Source organism: Clytia hemisphaerica, unplaced genomic scaffold (genome assembly GCF_902728285.1).
Source record: "Clytia hemisphaerica strain Z4C2 unplaced genomic scaffold, Clytia hemisphaerica genome assembly, whole genome shotgun sequence".
NCBI classification, from domain to species: Eukaryota; Metazoa; Cnidaria; class Hydrozoa; order Leptothecata; family Clytiidae; genus Clytia; species Clytia hemisphaerica.
In genome coordinates this window covers 600,970-625,310 of record NW_027104353.1, presented here as the reverse complement: position 1 = coordinate 625,310, position 24,341 = coordinate 600,970, and the positions used below count along the sequence as shown (strand labels likewise).

The following is a 24,341-nucleotide window of genomic DNA, read 5'->3' as shown; positions in this document are numbered from 1 at the left end:
GTACAAGTTTGGCATGCATGCGCTCTAAAGGCCATAGCTTCGTAAGAAAGGATCTGCCCAAAATAAATTAAATCCGATGATTCTTTTACTTTACAGCGCTCAACAGCTAAGCTTATGTCAGATCTTCAATTTTGCCCTACCCTTTAGATTAGAGTAACGCTAGAGTAGAGCGTTGTATTGGCAGAAATGGAAGATCTGTTATGAGATTAGTATGGAACTATGAAATTACAGGTATTCCAGTATATACCCTCATCGGTATTCCCCTTCAAGAAGGCAAGAAGGGCCTAATGCCATCCCAAATAGACTACCTTATCGGCGTTATTTCTGTGCTGGTGGTGTATAATAACAAGAGCCGCAAAATGCGGATAAAATATTTCCGAAGGGCGGGTAAACCACTCCAAAAGGTGAACGAGCTTTTTAATTTTTTGTATGATTTTTTTAATTTTTTAATTTTTTAATTTTGCCAATTTTTAGGTCAAATTGTTTTATTTTTTTCTGGAAAAAGGTTTACGAGACTTTTTCGAGTGATTTACACCTCTCGGTAAAAAGGGCGTTAAAGCATAATTAAAAAATGAACATTATCAACTTTTAACTTCATATCACGAAAACAAGTGATACAATCTACCAATTCTAGTTCATATTTATTATTGTGTTTTAACCTTGGTGTTGTTAACGGTCCTAATTAATTGGCGGAAGCCCGAAATTAGACAGCGACGTAAAAAGAAATAAGAAATCAACCACATTTTATTTAACGATTTGGAACGAATTGGGATGAATTTTTATACCATTTTGCACCGTTTTGCAAAAAAATAGAAAAAACTAATGACCGGCCAGAGATAGGTCCAAAAAGGAAAAAGAAAAAATGATGCTAGAAACTTCATTTTTGTTTGGTACAAAAGTACTAAACTCTTCTTGAAAATGTTCAAAAACTAAGTAAGTAAAATAGACTAGAGGTTAAAAATGAAAAAAATTATAGCCAAGATGTTCAAAAACTAAGTAAGTAAAATAGACTAGAGGTTAAAAATGAAAAAAAATATAGCCAAGATGCTCAAAATCTAAGTTTATAAAATGGACTTTAGGTAAAAAATGGAACAAAAATATAAGATATAAAATATAAAAATATAAGATTTTAAGAGCAAACGTGTTACTCGTATAAGAACATTATGAATTTTTCGCGAGATGAAATGTTGCGAGGTAAACAATTTGCACAATTTCTTTCTATTTAATTTCGAATGAGCCGAAAAAAGCTCATGTTTTGCGTGAAGGATATTTTCACTTAGCATTTTAAAATGTTTTAATTGTTTTTAATTGTTGACAAAACTTTGCGAAAAAGGCGAACAATCGCGAAATCGCGAATCTAATCTCGCAAAAATTAATCTGATTAAAGTAATCAAGTACTCTTTTGTGCCTAATTGTAGGGGGAGGGGATGTAATAAGCGGGAGGAGTGGGTACTCCATAAAATGGGGGGGGGGGTCTTAATAAAGTGATATTGGGGTGATTTTCCTAAAGAGCCCTAGGAAAATGAAGGTTTTGCACTTTTTCACAAAAAACCATAATATGGGGGGTGTCATAATTAAGTGATTATGGGGTGCAATTTTTGACCCCCATACAATTAGGCACACAAGAGCATATACAATCATGTATATGAAATACCCAAATATTTGAGTTGATGACGGTGAGCCTCAGTAAGTTGGAAATCACGAGACAGTTTGACTTTATCCAACGACAAATTTCTTATGCAATATTTTTTCGCATGATAATGCAAACGAAAAATCGCAAAGTCCTTTTCCTTAACGGAATCCCAGGTGCACTTTTGCTTGGGACGTCTCATTAATTGGAGGAGCACCATATCGTGAGGTGGATCAAGGGGCGACTCGCTAATCTCGTCTGAGCATCCGTAGCATCTTTTTATTCTGCGATTTTTTCTTTGGCGAATAAGTGTCTCACCGATTTGCAAAGAAACAATTTCGTCCTGTATAATTGTCTGAAATACGAAAACATTGTAAAAATTATTAGTGTACTGCAAGTTTGTACTGCATTTTTTTAGCTGACCTATCATGTGAAATTGGAGATAATGAATCCTATTTTTGAACCAAAATTACCAAAATTAAATTTAACCGTGCATTTACAATTTTTTCACAGAAGAGTCATTTCCGATCAGATATATTCTTGAAGATGGTTAGAAAGAAGAATCTTCTACAGAACAAAATTTCCTAAAGAGAAGTTCGGGCAAAATTGGTGAATTCGATCGATAGCTTATAAGAAAATTAATTTTTGCGTGTATTATATTTGGCGAATAACGGAAGTGCGTTTTTGGTGGAGATTTCATTTAGCGAGTAAGCCAGTTCTAAAATAACTTGGCAAAAAATAAGGTAAACTTTGCTTTTACTACACGAAAAAATTAAAAATTAAAAATCAATTTCAGCGACGAAAAAATTTATGTTTTATATTGGCAATTTTCAAAATTGTCGGATTTTTTATTTTAAACTTACTTTATTGCAATAAAATGACATGTTTTTCATATTTTGTGTTTTTGTTACCCCGACGCAATGACCATGGTACCACATTTCCGGTGAGCAAATGTCACAACAAACCTACAAAGAAACGATACGAACACAATACAAAGCACAATAGAAAGTACAATACGAAAGCATTTGACAAGAACCTCTTCTCATTTTAATAGAACACTTTCAACTGTTTCGATGCAGAAAATCTTCCATTTTCATATAACCATCAAATTATATTAAGTTTTAGTTCTTAAAGTTCATCACAGTAAATAGAGAATTGTTTTAGCTAATTAACACGATAATTACCCATGGCCATTTCTTTGGTTTTATTCCAGTCTGTTTTGACAATGGAGGGGAATCGCACCGATCGCATATTCGGCAAATCTTTCTGCACCAGTCACCGTTGCCTGCGTAAAAAGAAGTCAAATAAAAATTTAAATACTTATCTAATTAAGGCGATTCTCTTGACAGAAATATTGTTTGACCAACAATTTCATTACAATATTTATCATTCACAAGTCAGCAATGTAAAAATACTAATAAACGGTCTGATAATACTGATAAACTTACTTCCTAATTCAATCAATTTTACAGCGATCTTTTGACGGTGGTTCATCAATTCATCCGAATGAAAATGACTTGGAAGGTTTTCGTGCCTTAAAACACACTCCGCAAACTAGAAGATAAGAGTGAATTTCTAGTAAGACATAATTTTCAGCATTACTGAATCTAAAGAAAAATTCACGCTTGAAAAAGTCCTATGAAAACACAAGAGATTGGCCAAAAAATGGCTAATTCATTCCCACAAAATGAATATTTGACGCTCACAAAATCCAGGTCAGCCAAAATTACCTTAAAGGGTTAATTTTGGCCGTTTTTGCGGAAATAATTCCTTGAGAAATTTTTGAGTTATTGGTTTTTCCACATAACGAAAATCTCCCTTCACCTTTATGCAAATGACACCACATGAAATAGCGTCAGATTGTTTGGCATGCTCAACCTGGATGATATCCCACGCTTTATTCTTGTTTGAAGGGAAACTTCTCAACATGCTTGCTCTAAAAAGTTGTATTAAAATTCGTATTAAACCATACATTGCGTGATCGACTATCTTTTCTTCAAACCTTCGTCATCTCGAACTTTCACTCTTTCCATCTCTAACCTTCCTTTTGGTCGCTTGAAAGGTCGAAATGACGACCGTCGAATGTAATTGACAAAAACATTTTCAAACCTCTATCTACCAGCTGACGGATAAAGTTAGTTTACAAGTACAAATGAACATATTTTACAGTTGAGAAATACTGAGAATAGAGAATATCGCGGCATCCCGGTTTAATAAATCTCAAAAACCAATGTTAACCCATTGAATAGTTGCTTATTGTAAATAAAGAGTTGAACTTTATTAGCCTGGTTGCTACTGTTACAATTGAACTTCAAAAAAATTAAAATAAATAAATCAATTAAAGGAGAAACAATATACAACTTACTCCCAAGCTCGCTTGGTTTCCTCCATGATATTGCTGGATTCTCCAAAAGGGTCGATTAACCAAATAATTTGTTTTTTGGGATATACAACCTATGATAATTTTGTAATAAAAAATTGAAATTAAGTTTCAAAATGTTATTGGTAACGCTTCGCATGCAAGACCTTTTTCAGGCACTTTGATCGATGTCTAAGACTCGTAAGAAAGAAATACCCGTAATTTTTCTTACTCTTATTTTCTTGAAAAATGTCAAAGTTTTTCGTTATATAACCGAGAAGTACTGAAATTCGTGGCGTTGAAATTTGCAAGTGTTTCATCTCCCGAGATAGGAGTTAGGTACTAAAAAGCGTCTCACCAATAAGCGCCAATGTTTTCCAACACTATACAATCCAATCAACTGGTCGGTTAAGAATAGGTCCTACAATGGAAAAATAGTAAAATTGATCAAATAAAGAAAGTACAAAATTAAACAACATATCGCTTGAAAACGACTTCAAAAAAGAGAAATGTCCAAAGCCTTATCTCGAAGCGAACGAACAAATGAAAGAATGAAACACCGGGTGCACCCCCGGGTGCACCACGAATAAATTTGACCCTTCGAATTCAATTCTTCTCAAGTTCTACGAATATTTATAAAAAGAATTATGTCTGATCCAATCATACACCTATTTAATTTGATAGATGGAGTTCATTCTTTAACATTCGTAGAAGTTGAGAAAATTGGATACAAAGTGTCTTTTTCATGGTAAATATAATGTATTCAATTATCACCTGCACTGTAGGGGGCATAACATATTGTTTACTTCCATTAATCAATTCGTGCATAATAGCTGATTCTATGTAGGCAGTGGATGAAATCTAAAATAGCATCGCAGATATACTGTGGAATTTATCCAAAAGAAAATAACATTCTCCTTTTTTTTTCAACAAACAAAAAAATCATTTGCCATTACGGGGATCATGCGGGGATTAAGTTTTTCCAGAAACACTGCAAAGATATGGTCGATGAACATAATTATTAAAAATAAAATTTGAAAATAAAAAAAGAAAATTAAAAAATAATAATGTCTTACATTTTCGAGCAGGTACTTAATGTAGGAATCAATTACAGTATCGTTCAACCAATGATTGATGATATTCTTGATGTCACTGGCAAACAACGCATGACCGTACGGTTTAGATAGCACGATATCTTTTGTAAATATGAAACTCAAAGTCTTTTGAAGAACTTAAAGGTAAAAAATATTTGATAATGGAGGAATGTCAAAAATAATGTTCGGACGTTAGAGGATATGGGAGACATGTAAATACACCCTAAGGAAAATAAATCTATACCAATTCAGATCTAGAAAGTTTAAAAATGTATAAGTACCCAATAGTACCTAACGTTTCAAATCTGAAAGATATATCATGTATCTAGATTTTCGGTCATAGCTCTTGACTATTGGAGATACAAGAAAAAAATTACTGTCATTTTTGTAGCTGAGGAACAGGGCCTTTCAGGGCCAAAAAGATGCAGAGCTGCCAAATTGAGCCCATTCAAGTTTACAGTACCTGTAGTAACATCTCTTAAACAAGTTTAGAGAAAGAAGCATAGAGACAAAAATTTATCTCTATTTTTAGAGACTTTTATACTAAAGAACGCCCATGGTCTCCATTTGGCAGATAAATTATATGAAAAGCACCATATTTTTTATTTTTTCGAACTAGTTTTTAGCATGGTTAAATTTGATAAAATCGCGGTGAAATCTTTTTTAGGAATGTTGCTTATTATTGTTATTCGTTAAAAAGTACCTTCTCTAGGCGTCATATTAATGAAACAACTATCACCAACACCGGCTGATCCTTAAAATGAAGTAGTATGAAAATAAATTATAAATTACTCGATTAAAAAATTGCAAAAAGCTTGCAGTTTTATTGTTTATAGTTAAATTAAAAATAGAATATAATCTCTTTGTAATATCAAAAGTCCAGAAAATTTGCAATTCTTTGGCTTAACGTAGAATAACAAATGTTGGAATAAAAGATCTGCGTTTTTTCAACTTTCTTGCTTTTCACTGCTGAAGGGCTGCTGATGACTCAGTATCTGGCATATTAACCCGATCGATTGCCTTTAAGCACCGGTACGATAAATAAAACGTTAAAGATAACCCTTATTCCTCACCTGAACACCTCTGATATACCACATCACCACAACTATCGTGAAGAACTTTGTCATCTCTGTGAAAATAAATATAATAATTCTTTTACATATTTTTGTCCCTTTACTCTCCATTTTGGAGTTTTCGCCCGCATATATACGATTTTCCTCAAATCTAGTGCACCCTCAAGAATTGTCTGTCAGTAGATACTCTCTAATTTCTAATTAGATATTTCATATTCATTTTTCATATAGGTAGTTAGAAAATTTCTTACATTAATAAAGGATTGTTTTCATCAAACCCTAGACTCTAAAATAAAAAAAAATTAAAAATAAAGTCAATCTATTGCGGTACAAAAAAGGATAAACTAGTACCTTGAAATCTGATTACCTTGGTCATTAAAATCTAGATTAAAAATCATACCAAATTGTAGTGTATTAGCTAATATCAAGCAATGTCAAGATTTTGTTGATAAAAAACATGTTCAAACGTCCAAGGTATTAGGCAAAAAACAAGTGTACAAAATTTGAGCCAAATCTGGCAATCTTTGAGCTCTATATGGCTGCCCCATAGTTTCATGTGAACAAACAGACAGACGTTCTCGAATTCTAGCTCAACTGAAGTTGAGAATTTCATAATTCAAAATAGATTAGTAAATAATTCAGAAATTGATTGTGAACATTATAAAGAACTTAAACAATATTTTGTCGTACTTGGTGATTAGTTGAATTCTCTCGATCTTGCGAAACAACTAAAAAACGAAAGATAGCACAATATCGTATTTTTTTCTATTAAGGAAGATATGAAAGGAAATCATGGTATTCGATTCCATGCCCTTAGACCTTAGATAAGAAAAATCGTTATAGATACTAAACTTTCAATGGTTGGTGGAAGTGTCAAGTATCTACAAGTATCTAGTATCTAATTTCAAAGTTATAAATAGAAAATAATTTAAAAAATCTCATCAATCTTAGTAGTTTGTTTCAGTCATGTTGTATGTCATTTGTCAGTCAGCGGTAAAGGGTTCTATTATTCACGATCGTGTCATTTGTCATTGTGTAATCCTAAGAGTAAATGCGCAAAAATGTATTTCTTGTTTAAGAAAAAAAATGTATTTGTATAGAAAAACGTTCTTCAGAAAGACACTTGTCAGCGGTCATAAATTATCTACTATGGTGGGTCGGAGGATTTTTTTTAATTCGAAAAATTCGCATCCCTCCTCCCTAAGATTGAAAAACAATTTCGCACCCCAACCCCCTTAAGGGTGGCAAAAACGTTTAGTTAGTTTGTTTGAAAGCACCGTTTTCAAAATTACTTTGCATTAAAACAAAGGGGTTCTACGTAGAGGCCCCAACCGACATGAGGAAATTTAAAAAATCCTTTCTTAAAAATCGCTAATTTTGCTCTCCTTTTTAGGATTTTAAGGACAAATCTTCGGCGTTCTAAGTTATAATAACACTTGAAATGTACATATTTCTCTACTCACGCGAGCATTTCTGTGGAGTTACATTGATCGTTAGAGGGTCCAACTCATCAATATTAACATCTTCGCAATTAACGTCATCTCTCCTGTAAAATAGGGAAATTAAAGAAACTAGTCAGTAAACTTAAAGCGTTTGTGATATACGTAAGCCTTTTTTCTTTCCCGAAACTTTTTTTGCTGCGGGCCGGTGAACATTTATTCCTATCACCTGTATTCCAGAAACACAAAATTTGTTCATTTTATCCTAGATGTCCTTATTCTTATCAGAAGAAATAATAAAAACATAATGACAAAGAAAACTTACAAATCGATAAGATCGGAAGATTTTAAAACAGAAGTCTAAAAAATAAAGAAAGTCAAATAATATAATTCAAGTAATACATTATTCGTTTTTGAAGATTATACTACAAAGAAACTTTGAACAAAGCGGCAAAGTAATAAGAAATTGTTTACCTCCAATGCGGCCACAACCTCGTCAATGCCTAAAAAGGGATTCGAGATAAATAATGAGTAAGCTACCGGGTGACCCACGAAAAAGTTCGGACGTTTCTCGGCGTCTTGAGGCCGAACAAATGTCCCAAAGTGCTTGGAGTTTTATTATTTAGAAAGTAGATATCCTAACTTAAAATCCTAGCCGTTACTTTTTAAATTTGACGCACAAGCTCCCTAGTTACGAGCTTTTAAACTCAAAATTCACTTTTCGGAAAGTGTAAAAAACAGGTAAAAAAGGGGTATCAAATTAGGTATTTTTAGACGTTTTTGATATACAGTTTTTGAGAAAATTCCTTGAAAGTGCCAATTTTGATAAAAACTAGTCTTGTTTTAAACAAAAACTACTTTCAAAGGTGTTTTTAATAATTATTAATGTCATAAAACTCGTTAAATAAGTCAATTTATAAGAGATTTTCTAATTTATTGCATTAATTTAATACCTCTTTTTTACGTATTTTTTACACTTTCCGAAAAGTGAATTTTGAGTTTAAAAGGTCATAAGTAGAGAACTAGCTGGTCAAATTTAAAAAGTGATAGCTCAAATTTTAAGTTAGGATATCTACTTTTTAAATACCAAAACTCCGAGCACTTTGTGACATTTGTTCGGTCTCAAGACGCCGAGAAAGGTCCGAACTTTTTCGTGGGTCACCCGGTACATATTATCAAAGTTTCAAGTAATTCCAAGAAATTACCTCGACATCATAGGGTAAAGAAGCCTATAAACTCCTCGATAATTAGTTTTCGTACTTCAAGGATTTACCTGTTCTATTTGATAAAAAAGAAAAGAGGAAGTACCTTCGACGTGTTGTAACAGTGTCTGATCATCTAAACTGTTATATGATTGATTGAAATAATCTGACTCTGCATTCTAAAAAGAGAACAAAAGATTTTCTTTAATCTCATACAGAAGGATATATACCACAACGCACGAGGCAACTTTGCTAAGCACGTGTTTTATGGTACAATTTCGTCTTAACTTCTTAGGATTGGGCGCGCTACTTTGAGATATAATGATTTATTGAAATAAAACATTATCTTGCTTTAAGGTTTAGTTTTAATCAAAGCTTTCACTAAACAAATTAGAACCAAAATCGAGTTCAGTTCCCTTCACTTGCATTGTTATTTATGGTTCCATTAAAAATTAACTAAAATCAAAATATTATTTAGTGACAAACCGAGGTAGTCTTTTGTCTTTTTTCAGTCTGAATTTGAGAATCCTTCCCTTCAATAGAACCTAAAAAAGGTAGAATTAAGCATTAAGTTCACTTCACTCCGAAGTGATGAAAAGAGAAACTTTAAACTGGTTGATATACTAATAATTTTAAGCAACAAACTTACAATGCCCAGAGGTGCTTGGAATTTCATTATCGACCATTTTGAGGATATCTATGATATAATAATGTAAAGTTAAAGTCTTTTGCACTAGCTCCGGCTACCAAAATGTGGCTCAAAGAAATTAGTGTAACTAGGATGTCTTGGTTTCCACATGGTGGCAGGAATTGGTCCATATAGTTTCTGAGCGGAATTTAACATATGGGGGGGGGCGAAATGGTTGAAATCGTTTTCCATTGTACAATCATATTTCCACACTAATGAGAAATTTGAACGAAAAAGGCGATTCGTAGAATCTAATTTTCATCTTACAGGCTTCTGACATGCGCTGAGTCTCTTGCATTGAAATTCCATGTGAACGTGATAAGGACTTTGCCATTTCTATATATAGAAACATACCAAAATGATTTGATTGGTTAAAGGCCCCCTAGAGATCCTACACTGAGTTTCAGAGGTAAATTCTTGACCTCTGTCGACAAAGCCCTGAAATCCCCATAGCAACCTTTTTTACAGCAAATAAAAAATATCTTTGATACAAAAAAGTCCTTTACTGTCCTTCTAAAATTAGAAATTTTTTAAGCGACCTTATAAGCAACTTTAGCCCTGGATTTCGAAAAATGCTTAGCAATAATTCCAGCCCTAAGCTCAATGGGTTGCTTATAAAAAGAAAATAGTCTACCCAACAAACCTTGAAACTTTTTGGCAACGATTGGCTCGTAATGCTGACCCATTTTGTGAAGGTGGATCGTACCATTAGACCAGTTGTTGTCTGAAGGAACGCGGTGGCCAATCTGTATCAAGGATCCATTTTCTGCACTTTCCCATGTAAAAACTTTGACATTTGTGGCATTTGTTAGAGAGTCAAAAATCGGCTCATCGCCAATCTGACGGCCGTAACTTTTTTCATTCAGGTATTTCCTTATCTCATTATCCATATCGACGTTCAACTCGTTATCACACAGAAATTTCTTATATTCTTTTTTCCTTAATAAATATTGCTGCATAACCATTGAACTTAATGCAACATAGGAAGGCTTCAAGGAAGAGTTCTCAGAAAAATTGAGACATATTTCCCAAGCGTATAGCAAGCAATGACCATCACCCGGAACCTCGATTACCGCTCGTTGACTGGGGTCACAAATAAACCTGAAAATAAAGCAAAAAAAAATTGGCAAACTTATATTATACAAGTTAAAAAGAGTTCAAATGACCAATGAGCAATCTCAATGACCAGAGCCTTGGAAAAAGCAAAATCTATATCTTAATCCATATCTGAAAATGCGTTTTTAGTAATGCCTCGCAATAGAAAAAAACGATAAAATGAGACAGAAATTTGATAAAAAAGATCTGGAATATATTTGATAGAAAAAACATTTGGAAACGTTCAGTCCGAGAAAGAAGGATAAATTTACGATAGATGATCCACCAATCTGTCAGGATGATTGTTGGTGACATCTGCAACATTTGGGTTCTGAAAAAGAAAGTCGAGGGTCAGTTTATGCAGCATTTAATGATATTCAGAGAAACATCAGGCTTTGGCTTTACTGTCACCATCAGCTTTGTATCTGGAGAATGTTCTTCAATTTAGAATAAACAACTCTCAATATAAATTGCATCGGTTTACTCCTTTAAAGAAAATTCATTTTGTCGATAGATTATGACTTACCTCGGGTTGAATCTTCGTGACTTTGGGCAAATTTTTGTCACTGGTATTGTCTATGTGACCTGAACATTCATAGAAAATTTTGTTTTAAATGTATTAACATTACCCCTTAACACATAATGGTGTAATTAATACAATCTTAAGCTCTATCAAATTAGTCCATTTCAAAAGAGATGCCAGTTAAACTTTAAAAAGCACAACTTAAAACCTGTTATTTGTGTGTTTGTTGAAAAGATAATCGCACTGGAGATATTTTCAAATCATATAATTTAGAAAAAGTAAACAGCCGTTGACTTTGATGGAAATAAGTCTTCGACCAGTAAAGGGCGCAAAAGAACAGAATAAAAAAGAGGCATGCACGCACCCTGACAATGATCTTGAGAGAAAGACGAAACAGGATTTTCGTTCTCCGTTGATTTCAAAGGCGAATTGTTGATGACGCCAGTAACATTTGGGTTCTGAAAAAGAAAGTCGAGGGTCAGTTTATGCAGCATTTAATAATATTCAGAGAAACATCAGGCTTTGGCTTTATTGCCACCATCAGCTTTGTATCTGGAGAATGTTCTTCAATTTAACATAAACAACTCTCAATATAAATTGCATCGGTTTACTCTTTTAAAGAAAATTCATTTTGTGGATAGATTATGACTTACCTCGGGTTGAATCTTCGGGACTTTGGGCAAAGCTTTGTTATTCGTATTATCTTTGCGACCTGAACATTCATAGAAAAAAAAATTAAAAGTGTTTCATCTTTACCCCTTAAAACAATGGTGTAATAATACAACCTTAAGTTCCATCAGATTAGTCTATTTCAAATTAGCTGTCAGTAAAATTTCAAAAAACTCGAATTAAATCTGTGATTGTGTGTTTGTTGAAAAGATAATCGCGATCAGGATATTTTTAAACAATAAAATTTAGAAAAAGTAATATAGTGGTAAAAACTAGCTAAAAAAACAACATGCAAAATACCATTATTCAATTTCCGTTTCTTCTGTCTTCCGATGACTGTTAAATTGTGTCCTTTTGGTCTTCCTCTCGGCTTTTTCCTTGGTGGTAATTTAACATTACTGACATCAAAATCTTGAATGTCGATATGCTTGTCGCTTTGGTTATGAAAAGACTCTTTTAGAGAAACTTCATTTGCCGATGCCGGTAGGTTATGATTTACCTCAGGCTGAATCTTTGTGACTTTGGGCGAATCTTTGTCACTGGTATTGTCTATGTGACCTGAACATTCATAGAAAATTTTGTTTTAAATGTATTAACTTTACCCCTTGACACATAATGGTGTAATTAATACAATCACAAGTTCTATCAAATTAGACCATATCAAACGAGATGTCAGTAAAACTTTAAAAAGTACGAATTAAAATATGTGATTGTGTGTTTGTTGAAAAGATAATCGCACTGAGGATATTTTCAAATCATAAAATTTAGAAATAGTAAACAGCCGTGGACTTTGATAGAAATAAGTCTTCGACCAGCGAACGGCGCAAAGAACAGAATAAAAAAGAGAGGCACGCACCCTGACAATGATTTGAAGAGATAGACGAAAAAGGATTTTCGTTCTCCGTTGATTTCAAAGGCGAATTGTTGATGACGCCAGTAACATTTGGGTTCTGAAAAAGAAAGTCGAGGGTCAGTTTGCGTGCAGCATTTAATAATATTCAGAGAAACATCAGGCTTTGGCTTTACTGTCACCATCATCTTTGTATCTGGAGAATGTTCTTCAATTAATAATAAACAACTCTCAATATAAATTGCATCGGTTTACTCCTTTAAAGAAAATTCATTTTGACGATAGATTATGACTTACCCCGGGTTGAATCTTCGGGACTTTAGGCAAAGTTTTGTCACTGGTATTGTCTTTGTGACCTAAACATTCATAGAAAATTTTGTTTTAAATGTATTAACATTACCCCTTAACACATAATGGTGTAATCAATACAATCTTAAGCTCTATCAAATTAGTCCATATCAAACGAGATGTCAGTAAAACTTTTAAAGCACAAATAAATCTGTGATTGTGTGTTTGTAGAAAAGATAATCGCACTGGGGATATTTTCAAATCATAAAATTTAGAAAAAGTAAACAGCCGTTGACTTTGATGGAAATAAGTCTTCAACCAGTGAACGGCGCAAAAGAACAGAATAAAAATGAGGCACGCACCCTGACAATGATCTTGAGAGAAAGATGAAAAAGGATTTTCGTTCTCCGTTGATTTCAATGGTAGCGAAAGTAAATGAACCTCTTGACCATTTCGCCACATGTCTTCAAGTGTTCTAAGAAGGGTCATTCGCTCGACAAATTCTGTGCCTCCAGGCTCTGAAGCCAACATCGAAATATTTTTGCATACAGCGTCTGCCTTTCTATATCTTTCGTTAAAGTTAAGGGCTTTTAGAGGGCGGAATGAAGACGAAGTGGTCGTTAACTTGTCAAATTTATTGATTGTTTGTGTAAACAGCCGTTGGCTTTGACGATAATAAGTTTTCGACCATCGAACGGCGCAAAGAACGGGATCGAAAAGAGGCACACACCCTGACAATGATCTCGAGAGAAAGATGTGCCTGCATGGGAGATCCATTGAAAGATAAAAACAACAGTCACACGAGTTAATTGTACTGTTACGTACTGTTGTTTTTTCGATTGCTGCTAGCTGCTCACATACAAAGTTAGCAGAATACGAAGTTAAATGATCGTAAATACTTTTAACACACGGATCGTGAGGCAGCGAAAGCTTCAGCTTTTGGAACTCTTTTGCAACATTTGCGTCTCTTTCAGTGCGTAAGGCGTCAAGTACAACGAAAAACCCACGTACGAACTCCTCAAGACTACAATGGTTGTCAACAACAGTTTTCAGTTTGCTATTGAAACTTTCAAGCCGATTGTTTGTCGAGTTAAGAAAGTCTCCAGCTTCTGCCTTAAAACATTTTACCCATTCTTTAGAAATAGGTTTCCAATTTTTATCGTAGTATTCAAGCAGGGCTGACGATTCTAGCGTTTGGAATTCTTTTTCAAACCTTTCAAAATCAGATTTTGTGTATGCGTAACACATACTTTCGAAGAGACCTTTCGCTGCATCTTTGATGTTAGGGGTCAGCGAAAGGGTGGATAGTTCACGTTTGAAAATCTTCAATGCATGATAGAGACAAATTAAAATGGGCACTCCGAGCAGCTCTGAGATTCTATTTCTTTCGTTGATATCCTTATCGGCCATTACAACTCGTAGTTTTTTGGTTGGGTTTTCCTCGGCAAAGGTGCCAATCAGCCAAGCGAGGTTTTCCTTTGTTTCGTTCACCATTAGAGCAACACCAACAACTTCACTTTGTCCCAGTGAGTCTTCTACAAGGAAAATGTAGGCTGGGATCCGAAGCTCGTTAACCTTGTAGGTGGCATCAACAAATAAAATTTCAGGAAATCGATCAAAGTTCACTTTCATTGACTCGTCTTGAAAGAAAAGACCGAGGAAGTTATCTTCGTTGTCTTTGTGCAAGTTAACTGAACAACCTTAAAAAATCAAGAAGATGGTCTTTTAAACATCTTCATCATCAATTAACTAGAGATTTAAGTTAAATCAGTTTGTCCAATTTTGCCGTTCTGGTTTATTACAATGTTTTTTAAAGCTGCTCTTATTTGCATAACGCACGTTATGATTAAAAAGTCACTAGACTGCAATTAAAAAAGAAGAAAAGCCTGATGTGAACTGAAAGTCTCTTTTGTTACATATAATTATCGATCCTATAAATTTCGCACTTTAAGTCTTTAAGATACTGCAGGTTATTATTCTCATAATATCTTCTGATGAAATTAGTTTCATTAGTTTGATGAATTTTTTTTCAAAGTTTCATTGATAAAAAATATCAATTCATTAGCATTACTCATAGTGCCGTACCCCCTTTTATAAAGGGGTCTTATGGAGAAAATTGTCAAGAGGAGAGTACTTTTTGAAGCTTAAGGGGGGGGTATGAAAAGGGGAAAATATTATAAATAAAATATGGGGGGGGGCAAAGAAAAATTTGTGAAAGAATCTTCAAAATAGAGAGAAAAGTGAAAATTTTTAGAGAGATAGCTCTTGCTTTGATTTTATTATATTGGATTTTATCATTACTTTAATGGATAAAATTTTGCGGATGATTTCGACCTGATCCGCAAAAATATATCCCTGCAAAATATTTTAAAATAGCTCTCAGTGAAATAATTTTATAAATAAAAGTTAGATTGGCTTCAACTATGAAGATTTGTTTAAATGCTGTATGCTGCAGAGACTGATTGCAAAAAAATAATGTTTAACATAATGTATTGGGGCCTTTGACTTAAGCTACTCCTTGTCCAAATGAGTGTTATAATCAAATTGATCATAAATAAATATAGGTAGGCTGGACTTAACCAGCATCTTTCCAATACAAATTGTGTTTATAGTATAGTAGGCAAGTCATTAATTAGTTATTTCACAATTAATTCTTCAATATTATGTTTGTTTTAAGGCAAAAAAAAAATGCCCAAACAGATTTCAGGTGTATTTAGCTCTACGAAAATATAAATGACAAAATTTCGAAACATCAAAAAAGTTTCTCTACATTTTTGGGAAATGGATCAAATTCTTTGTATTTTTCAAGGAAAATGGATTTAAAATTCTTTGTATTTTCCAAGGAAAATGGATCTAATTCTTTGTACTAATTCTTAGTATTGTTTTGGTTCCAATTTAAAATTTCAACGTTTTCATAAAGGGTTATGATGTATTTACTCTTAAAAAAAAATTATCTTTCTCATGAGTGACTAAAGTTTAAAGAAATCGTGAAGATCTTTTTAATGCAGCTAGTCACACATGAAAATGTTACGATTTAAATGAAGCAAATATATCATTAATATCATAATGCGGGAAAAAACACGGCAAACGACAAAAGAAAATCAAGGTTAATAATAAAAGGGAGCAAGTTTTTATTAACTCTTGTTATTATGGAAGTAATATGGATACATGTCGCCAGAAAAAGGGTTTTCCCTCAGTTACATCAGCTTTTCTTTAACGTTATTATCCAAACCTAAAGTCTAAACAAACAATTGAAAAGATAGCCCAGTGCCTTTCCATGTTACTATTCATCACAACTTTTTTGTATCGATCTATAAAAGATCGAGTTGAAATAAAATCAGACTGAATCCTAGTCTAAAGTTATAATAGATCAATGGTTAACACTTACCAAACTCATTTTTTAATATGTTTACAACACTTTGTAAATCATTTCGAGTCTTATCCACATCCTTACTCAGCTTGTTAAGATTGTGGACATCTCGCATTGTTACAATTTTTCCTGTTTTCTTTGCCAGTTCTAATCTTACAAGCTTTTTGTTGGCCTTTGCTTTCAATAAACCAATAGCGTCCTCTTTGATTTTGCCAGATAGTTTCCGCTGAGGAGCATAATGTCTGAATAGATTCTAGATGAAGAAAAGTTTCATTATCAGCTGTGAATCTTTATATATTACAATTCTTTTTCTGCTTGATTCAGCCTGATTGGCAAAAGTGTATGTTAAAAAATTTCTATAATTTTTGTCAAAGACTGCCACATTGATGTCAATATTATAATAATAATAATAACAATATAAATAACACCTACTTTATTCGGATCAACTTTTGCGAGGTAAAGAATTTGCAAAATTTAGTTAAGGGATAACTTTCACAAATGGAGAAATTGATTAATTTTTTTTGCGAGAATAAAGGAATTATTTGAAAAAGTTTTGGACTTAGTTAGAAAAAAAAGAAATCTTCATGCAGAACATTGACTAAATTTAGTTTCATAAAGCATTCCAGCTGTATTCTAAAAAACTACTAAGGTTAGACGGAAAACTACAGCAAAAGTTTGGGAAAAAATTTACTGGATAAACTTTCGGGAACAGGAAAAATCTAATAATTTTGTTTGTGAGATAAACTTTTTGCGAATGAGTGATTTTATATTTTTTTCGCAATACAAACTTTCACGAAAAAGGGCACAATTCACGAAAGTTAATCTGAATAAAATATCATATTTAAAAATATTTACTTTACATGCGTACAATCCACAGGTATATATTATAGAATAATAAAACTTTTGTGAAAAAGGGCACAATTTGCAAAAGTTAATCCGAATAAAGTATCATATTTAAAAATATTTACTTTGAATGCGTACAATCCACAGAGGTACATACCGGGTGATCCAGAAAAAAGTTTCCCTCTTTGAGATGATTTTTCATCAAATTTTGGAATCGAAAATTGAAAGAATTAAAGCCATAAACTAAAAGTATTTTTGGTACAGCACTCTATTGGGTGATATCAAACAAACCTTTATCAATTTATTGCTATAATAACAACACTAATTATAATTCTTCTTACTCTGTTGACTTCATGATTGTGCTCAAGGTTAACATTTTTGACAACCAATGACTGTGCATCCTTATCAGTACCAAGACTGATGAAGAGCGGACATTCTTTCTTCAAAGTACTATAAAAGCAAATAAATTTATATATTTTTTAAACAAAAAATTTAAGACATTCAGATCAATCTTCAATCCATCCCAGGAGAGGCACTTAGAAAATTGAGCACCTTAACAATTTTTAGAACAATTTAGAAAAATTCTACTGTACAGTACTAAATTTTCGTCAGCTTTTAACCTAGGAGTTGTGTTTTGTTTAATAAAGTGTACTATACACTTTTGAATTTCATAGATAGATAGATAGATAGATAGATAGGCCCTCCCCATGGGGAATGGGTCCTACTCCTTTCGAAGTAGGAATTCCTCTTTTTCAAGTAGGAATCATAGCGCTCTCCAGACATCGCCAGCTCTGTGCGCGCGACACACAGATACCATGGTGCATAGTAGTGACACTCGAACTACACGAGAGAGCATGTTGCTCTCGCAGGCGTAGAACCTTATGAGTGCCTCCACACACCACAATGTCTGGCATATCTACCCACACTCTTGTATCAGAGTTATGGTACCCAATTTTCCTCACATGGTATGGGTTGACCCGGGCGAAGGTGCGTTCACTTGCCAAGTGAAGCGTAGTACTACAGTGAGAATCGAACTCGGGCCTCCTGGACGAAAGTCTAGAACGATGACCACCACACTACTACGCCTGCGTTTGAATTTCATAACGCCATCCTAAAAAAATCATTGTTCCTGGTTTGCGGCTGTTTGAAAGCGCTGAGATCCAAGAGACTGGTTGATAACTTTTTATCAATAGAATTTTATCAATGCATTGATAAAACAGGATCGATAAATTCCTATTGATAAAAACAAGGATCAGTAAATTCTATTGATAAAAAGAAAGGATCGGTAAATTCTATTGATAAAAATAAAGGATCGAATTAACCAAATGTTGAACGAGGGGCCAATTAAAGGTAGTCAAATCAATCAAATAAGTCGAATCAATCGAATTAGTCGAATCAATCGAATTCATGAGCCAATCGAACGTGATCGAATCAATCGAATTAATCGAATCAATTAAGTTGTGGTAATATTTGATTGATGTTCGATTGCGTTTGGCAATCGATTGCGTTCAATTGATTCTGCATTCGATTTGTTCGACTGACATCGTCTGATGATCTTTCAAACGAAAACTCAAATGGATCCTCAAAAACAAAGTAATAGTTTGTAAAAATTTGTAAAAAGGTTTATTTCATTAGTATTAGGGTTGGCAATTGAATAAAAAACTACAAACAGGCAGGGGACACCTTTTTTGAAAATTTGGGCAAAATTCTTGTAAATGACCCGCATCAGTAGAAAAATATCTAGACTGAAATTTATTTTACAAAAGAAAAATTTGCAGCCGTCTGGGTGGAAATTTTTTAATTAAATAATGAATTAAAAGTGCAAATGAATACGTGAATAAATCTTGACTATCTTATAAATTGAAAATTCAATTTGAAATCTGAGATTCACCTTGTTTTCCTTGCACCTTTGCTTCGAGACTTGCACTTTCCCCCTTCTATACAAATATACTTGATCTCAAAGTAAATTAAAGATTTATTAATGTTCTTGTCTTTGGAAAGACGTTTAGTATTTACTGCACTTTCCAATTTTCTTGAGGCAGCAATGGACAATTCTGTTGAGTGGTCTTCTTTGAATTTTTCAATTTTATTCAAAAGGTCTTCAAACGAAGAAAACTTTTCACCAACTGTAAACGAACATTTCTCATTAGACATTTTTATTGATTCATTCTGAAAAGAGAAGACACAAAGGAAAATTGAAACAAGAAACTACAAAAAGCGTTGGCTGGCATGGCTGGGTTGATATATATAATACATTTTACAACAGAAAGTGTGAAAGACGTGTGTGAAATGTATTGAGTGAGGACCAACACCTAGGTTTGGTATATACAAACACAAAGTTTAAACCTACCTTCAATATAAGTACCGGTCAGCCGGCCGTTACAAATACATCACCGTGAAATTTCCAAGAATTACTTTTGCTTACAAAATTCAGTTTTACAAACCCAATTTATAACGGTGTATATAAATGTAAAGCTAAAGCTAAATACTTTACTTTAAATGGTATTTTTCCAGGAGCTATATCATTTAAGAAGGGGAGATTGGTGATAAAAGAAAGACCCAATTGACCCCTTCACCTTTTTTTCCGAACTATGAGTAGAAGAATGCACACGTCAAATTTTTTCTGTGCTGCCACGATCCTGAAAATGCAACAATATGGCGGAAATCAACGAAAATTCTAACAAGGAAATTCAACAAAATTATGGATATTGCACACCCAATAACTGTTTAACAAACACCATCATAGCAGATAATGACACCTTACAATGTAGGAGATGTGATAGACTTGTCCATTATGCCTGATGATGCTGTCTTTACACATCAAATAAATTCAGTCATTGAGAAAGCAAAAAACTTGATTTCCTGGATTCTGCGGACTTTCTCTTCGCGTTTACCCCAACTAATGATTACTCTTTACAAATCATTGGTTATTCCAGTCATTGAATATTGCTCAGTCCTATGGAGTCCAAGTGCTGTCAGTTCTACCCAAAGATTAGAAGAAATCCAAAAATCATTTCTCAAAAGAATAACTGGCACTCCAAAAAACTATTGGGATTGTCTGAAAAAGCTAAAACTTTACTCACTTCAAAGAAGAAGGGAGAGATATCGGATCCTGTATACATGGAAAATAGCTGAAAATCTGGTTCCAAACATCAACAATAAATTTCAATTCAAGGAACTCCCAAGATTGGGAAGGATGTGTGTTCGCACCCATAGTTCAAAACTACATGATAGCACGCTTGTTGTGCAAGGTGCTAAATTATTCAATTCAATGCCCAAGAGTATTAGAGATATGAAGAATGTTACAGTCGAAAAGTTCAAAAACTCTCTAGACAGACACCTCAGTTCGATCCCAGACGAGCCACAGATTCATGGTTACACAGGGTGCAGGAGAGCCGACTCTAACTCCATTCTTGACATGAAAACTGTTTAGCTGCTGACATCCTTCCTTATTCAGGTTTGATGGATGCAGCATTGTGGTGTGAAGCAGAAAGTTTCTTGCCAGAGCATGAAGCTCGAAGACAACCAAAAGTAACCAAAAGTAAGCCTGCTCTGAGCTACCGGCTTATCAGATTCAGATTTGTCTGCAATATAAAAGCCCGCGCTTCGAATGTGTAAATTGTGTTAAGATAACGCCACTCTTACTTGAGAGGATTAAAACAAGCAGACAAAAAGCTCGCAGTCACATCACAACAAAAGAAGCAGATAAAGATGAACATCAAGGATCGAAATTAGGTTTCAACGAGAGAATAACCTCTCTAGAAAGGAAAGTCGAGAAGCTAATGGATAAAAAAGACGTCAACAAAGAACGGAACAACAAACGATCTGAAGCACAGCTCAACAATACAGAAACAAAAAAACAATCATATGCAGAAGTCACCAAAGAAGATCTACAAAAACAAGAGGTGACCATAAAAAGTTTCATCAAATCAGTGAATGAAGAGGATTGTGGCTCAAATCAACCAAGTGCAACATCATGGTGCATGATTTAGGTGAAAACAAGCACGAAAACGAAGAACAGCAACGAGGAGTTGGCGACAAAGATTTTATAGAAAGAATACTGAAAGCACAAATGGGTTTCGATGTGACGATAATCAAGGTAGAACGCATAGGTGCTCGTAAAGATGAAATGTATACAAATGAACGATGGAGACCATTAAAAGTTACTCTTGAGAGTGAAGAAGAAAGGATTAAAATACTTGCATCAGCCCACAAACTAGATAAAGATGATTTTAGAGTGTCAGACGATTTTTCAAGGAAAGAACGCGAGATAATAATGCAATGGCATCATAAAGCAAAAGAAAAAACATCGAAAGAAAAAGACAAGAGTCATATATGGAAAGTGAGAGGTAGTCCTAGGACTAAACTCTATTTAAAGAAATTTACGACGGAAATAATATCATGATTGTAAGAAGAGTGGGTCAGAGGCCCAGTAGCTGTAAAACTCTATAATAGAATTGACAAACTAATGGAATGATAAGATCCATAAATTGTAAAGATGTAAGATTGTTTCATAGAGGTCAATAGACCTGAGAAATACACTTCTATAAATTAAAATTAAAATTAAGAAAATGTTTCCATGGTATGCAGAGGGGTTCTAGGTCCCCCCAGAAAATTTAGCCCCCCCCCTAAAAATTAGGTACCCCCTGACATAAAAGGACATGTTCATAAATGGTGAGTAGATTTATCCACTTTGGAGACATTTGAACTGAGGGTTACAAATTTACCTATGGTAAAAATGTAACAAAACCTAAGAGGCCACAAACAATTCAGTTGTTAAGCCAGATAGTTCAGAATTCCTATGATAATAATGTATCAACGATTGAGTAATCAAAACTAAAGATATAAGGTTTTGTTTCAGGGCAAAGGAAATGATAAAAAAGTAACAGTCCACAAATCATTAGACCTTGTTTTCACTAACAACGAACAAATAATACACAGCTACACAACAGTACCTGTATTGCAAAGCACATCACATCACGAAATTGTACTAGTATCAACAACTCTGAAAGTTCAAAACTCCTTTCTGGACGACGATCAACCAGAGCCACGCACAAAATTCAACACACTGAATTATTTTGCTGATGACATTGATTGGGAAACTATTAAAGATGATCTCAAATATGTCAACTGGCCAAGTGAGTTCGATACTGAAGACCCAGATGTTATTTTGGAAACCTTCAACAACATATGCTACAGAATATGCGAAAGCAGAGTTCCCGTGAAGGCCAAGACCACATCAAAAACGAAATCAAAAGCTGAGAGATACCGTCACTCTCTTACAAAAAGAAGAAGAAAAATTACAAAAAAACTTTTACACACCAACTCCAAATCCAAGAAAGACAAGATAAAAGATGAACTTTTACAAATTGAGAAAAAAACTTCAAAAATCTTTTAATGAGTCAAAGCGTCACGTGGAAAGCAAAGTGATTGACTCAATTAAAAAGAATTCAAAATATTTCTTTACCTATGCAAAAAAGAAATCGAAAATTCGGTCTAATATCGGACCCCTATTGAATTGCAATGAAGAACTTACACAAAGAAGCAAAGAAATGGCTGATCTCTTAGCCGACCAATATGCTAAAGTGTTCAGTAAACCAAAGCAACCACAACCACAACCTAACCAAGACAAAACAAACGTCAAGATTGATGAAATTAACATAACAGAAGACTCCATCGTTAAAGCAATAAATGAGCTGTCTCCATCATCTTCTGCAGGACCTGATGGATTTCCAGCTATGTTTCTCAAAAAATGCAAAGATGAGTTATCCGTTCCACTGTGTTTACTCTGGAAGAAAAGCCTAGAAATAGGTCTTGTTCCAACTGAACTGAAAAAATGCACCATAACACCAATTCACAAAGGAGGAAGCAGATCTCTGGCTGCCAACTACAGACCTGTTGCACTCACCTCGCATGTGATAAAAATTTTCGAGAAAATATTGAGAAATCATATTGTAAATCACATGAACAACAATGACCTTTTCAATCCAAACCAACATGGTTTCAGAAGTGGGAGATCCTGCCTTAGTCAGCTTCTCGAGCAACACGACCTCATTCTTGACATATTAGATGAGGGTTTGAATGCAGATGTTGTTTACCTTGATTTCTCAAAGGCTTTCGACAAAGTCGATCATGCAGTTGTACTTGGGAAATTAAAGCAATTGGGTATATCCGGACCAATCCACAAATGGATTGAATCATTCCTTACTGAAAGATATCAAACAGTAATAGTAAATGGTGTCAAGTCCAAAGCCCAGAAAGTAATTTCAGGAGTCCCTCAAGGCAGTGTATTGGGACCTCTTATATTTCTAATATTGATTGGTGACATTGATGAAAAAGTACTGTACTGTATATTGAAATCATTTGCTGATGATACACGTGCCACCAAATCAATCAAAAACACAAAGGATGTTGAAATTCTTCAAAAAGAACTAGAAAAAGTCTATGACTGGACTGAAGAAAACAACATGAAACTAAATGACACAAAGTTTGAACTTCTACGCTATGGTCCAGATGAAGAAATAAAAAACCAAACTCACTACAAATCCCCTTCAGGAGAAAATATCGAAAGGAAGAAATTTGTGAAGGACCTGGGAGTACTAATGTCAGATGATGCTGTCTTTACACATCAAATAAATTCAGTCATTGAGAAAGCAAAAAACTTGATTTCCTGGATTCTGCGGACTTTCTCTTCGCGTTTACCCCAACTAATGATTACTCTTTACAAATCATTGGTTATTCCAGTCATTGAATATTGCTCAGTCCTATGGAGTCCAAGTGCTGTCAGTTCTACCCAAAGATTAGAAGAAATCCAAAAATCATTTCTCAAAAGAATAACTGGCACTCCAAAAAACTATTGGGATTGTCTGAAAAAGCTAAAACTTTACTCACTTCAAAGAAGAAGGGAGAGATATCGGATCCTGTATACATGGAAAATAGCTGAAAATCTGGTTCCAAACATCAACAATAAATTTCAATTCAAGGAACTCCCAAGATTGGGAAGGATGTGTGTTCGCACCCATAGTTCAAAACTACATGATAGCACGCTTGTTGTGCAAGGTGCTAAATTATTCAATTCAATGCCCAAGAGTATTAGAGATATGAAGAATGTTACAGTCGAAAAGTTCAAAAACTCTCTAGACAGACACCTCAGTTCGATCCCAGACGAGCCACAGATTCATGGTTACACAGGGTGCAGGAGAGCCGACTCTAACTCCA

The 24,341-nt window shown here is 34.1% G+C and overlaps 1 protein-coding gene across 2 annotated transcripts; it reads right to left on the bottom strand.

Moving 5' to 3' along the window:
- Nucleotides 1–1,129: 1,129 nt before the first annotated feature.
- On the bottom strand, nt 1,130–19,288 carry LOC136818064 (uncharacterized). 2 transcript variants are annotated; one of them, XM_067074426.1, is made up of 30 exons: nt 19,015–19,288; nt 17,465–17,573; nt 16,299–16,533; nt 13,273–14,610; nt 12,920–12,978; nt 12,629–12,722; nt 12,073–12,330; nt 11,757–11,815; nt 10,853–10,911; nt 10,129–10,586; nt 9,753–9,821; nt 9,447–9,494; nt 9,284–9,342; nt 8,904–8,976; nt 8,070–8,098; nt 7,921–7,955; nt 7,620–7,702; nt 6,847–6,884; nt 6,408–6,442; nt 6,157–6,212; nt 5,787–5,837; nt 5,066–5,220; nt 4,764–4,850; nt 4,348–4,410; nt 3,996–4,084; nt 3,455–3,566; nt 3,079–3,184; nt 2,815–2,915; nt 2,494–2,595; nt 1,130–1,985 (listed from the first exon to the last, which is right to left on the bottom strand). In XM_067074426.1, exons 1-30 carry the CDS (start codon nt 19,275–19,277, stop codon nt 1,638–1,640), a joined length of 4,671 nt encoding a protein of 1,556 aa, XP_066930527.1. In that variant the 5' UTR covers nt 19,278–19,288; the 3' UTR covers nt 1,130–1,637. The 2 variants fall into 2 exon arrangements, with proteins under 2 accessions (XP_066930527.1, XP_066930528.1); XM_067074427.1 differs by lacking the exons at nt 12,629–12,722; nt 12,920–12,978.
- Between the last annotated feature and the right edge of the window lie 5,053 nt (nt 19,289–24,341).

Coding starts and splice junctions, on each gene's coding strand:
- LOC136818064 (XM_067074426.1), bottom strand. CDS start 19,277: ATGTCTAATGAGAAATGTTCGTTTACAGTTGGTGAAAAGTTTTCTTCG. Junction 11,816..12,072: donor GAAACGGAAATTGAATAATG/GTATTTTGCATG, acceptor ATGAATGTTCAG/GTCGCAAAGATAATACGAAT. Junction 7,703..7,920: donor TCTTCCGATCTTATCGATTT/GTAAGTTTTCTT, acceptor CCTATTTTACAG/GAGAGATGACGTTAATTGCG.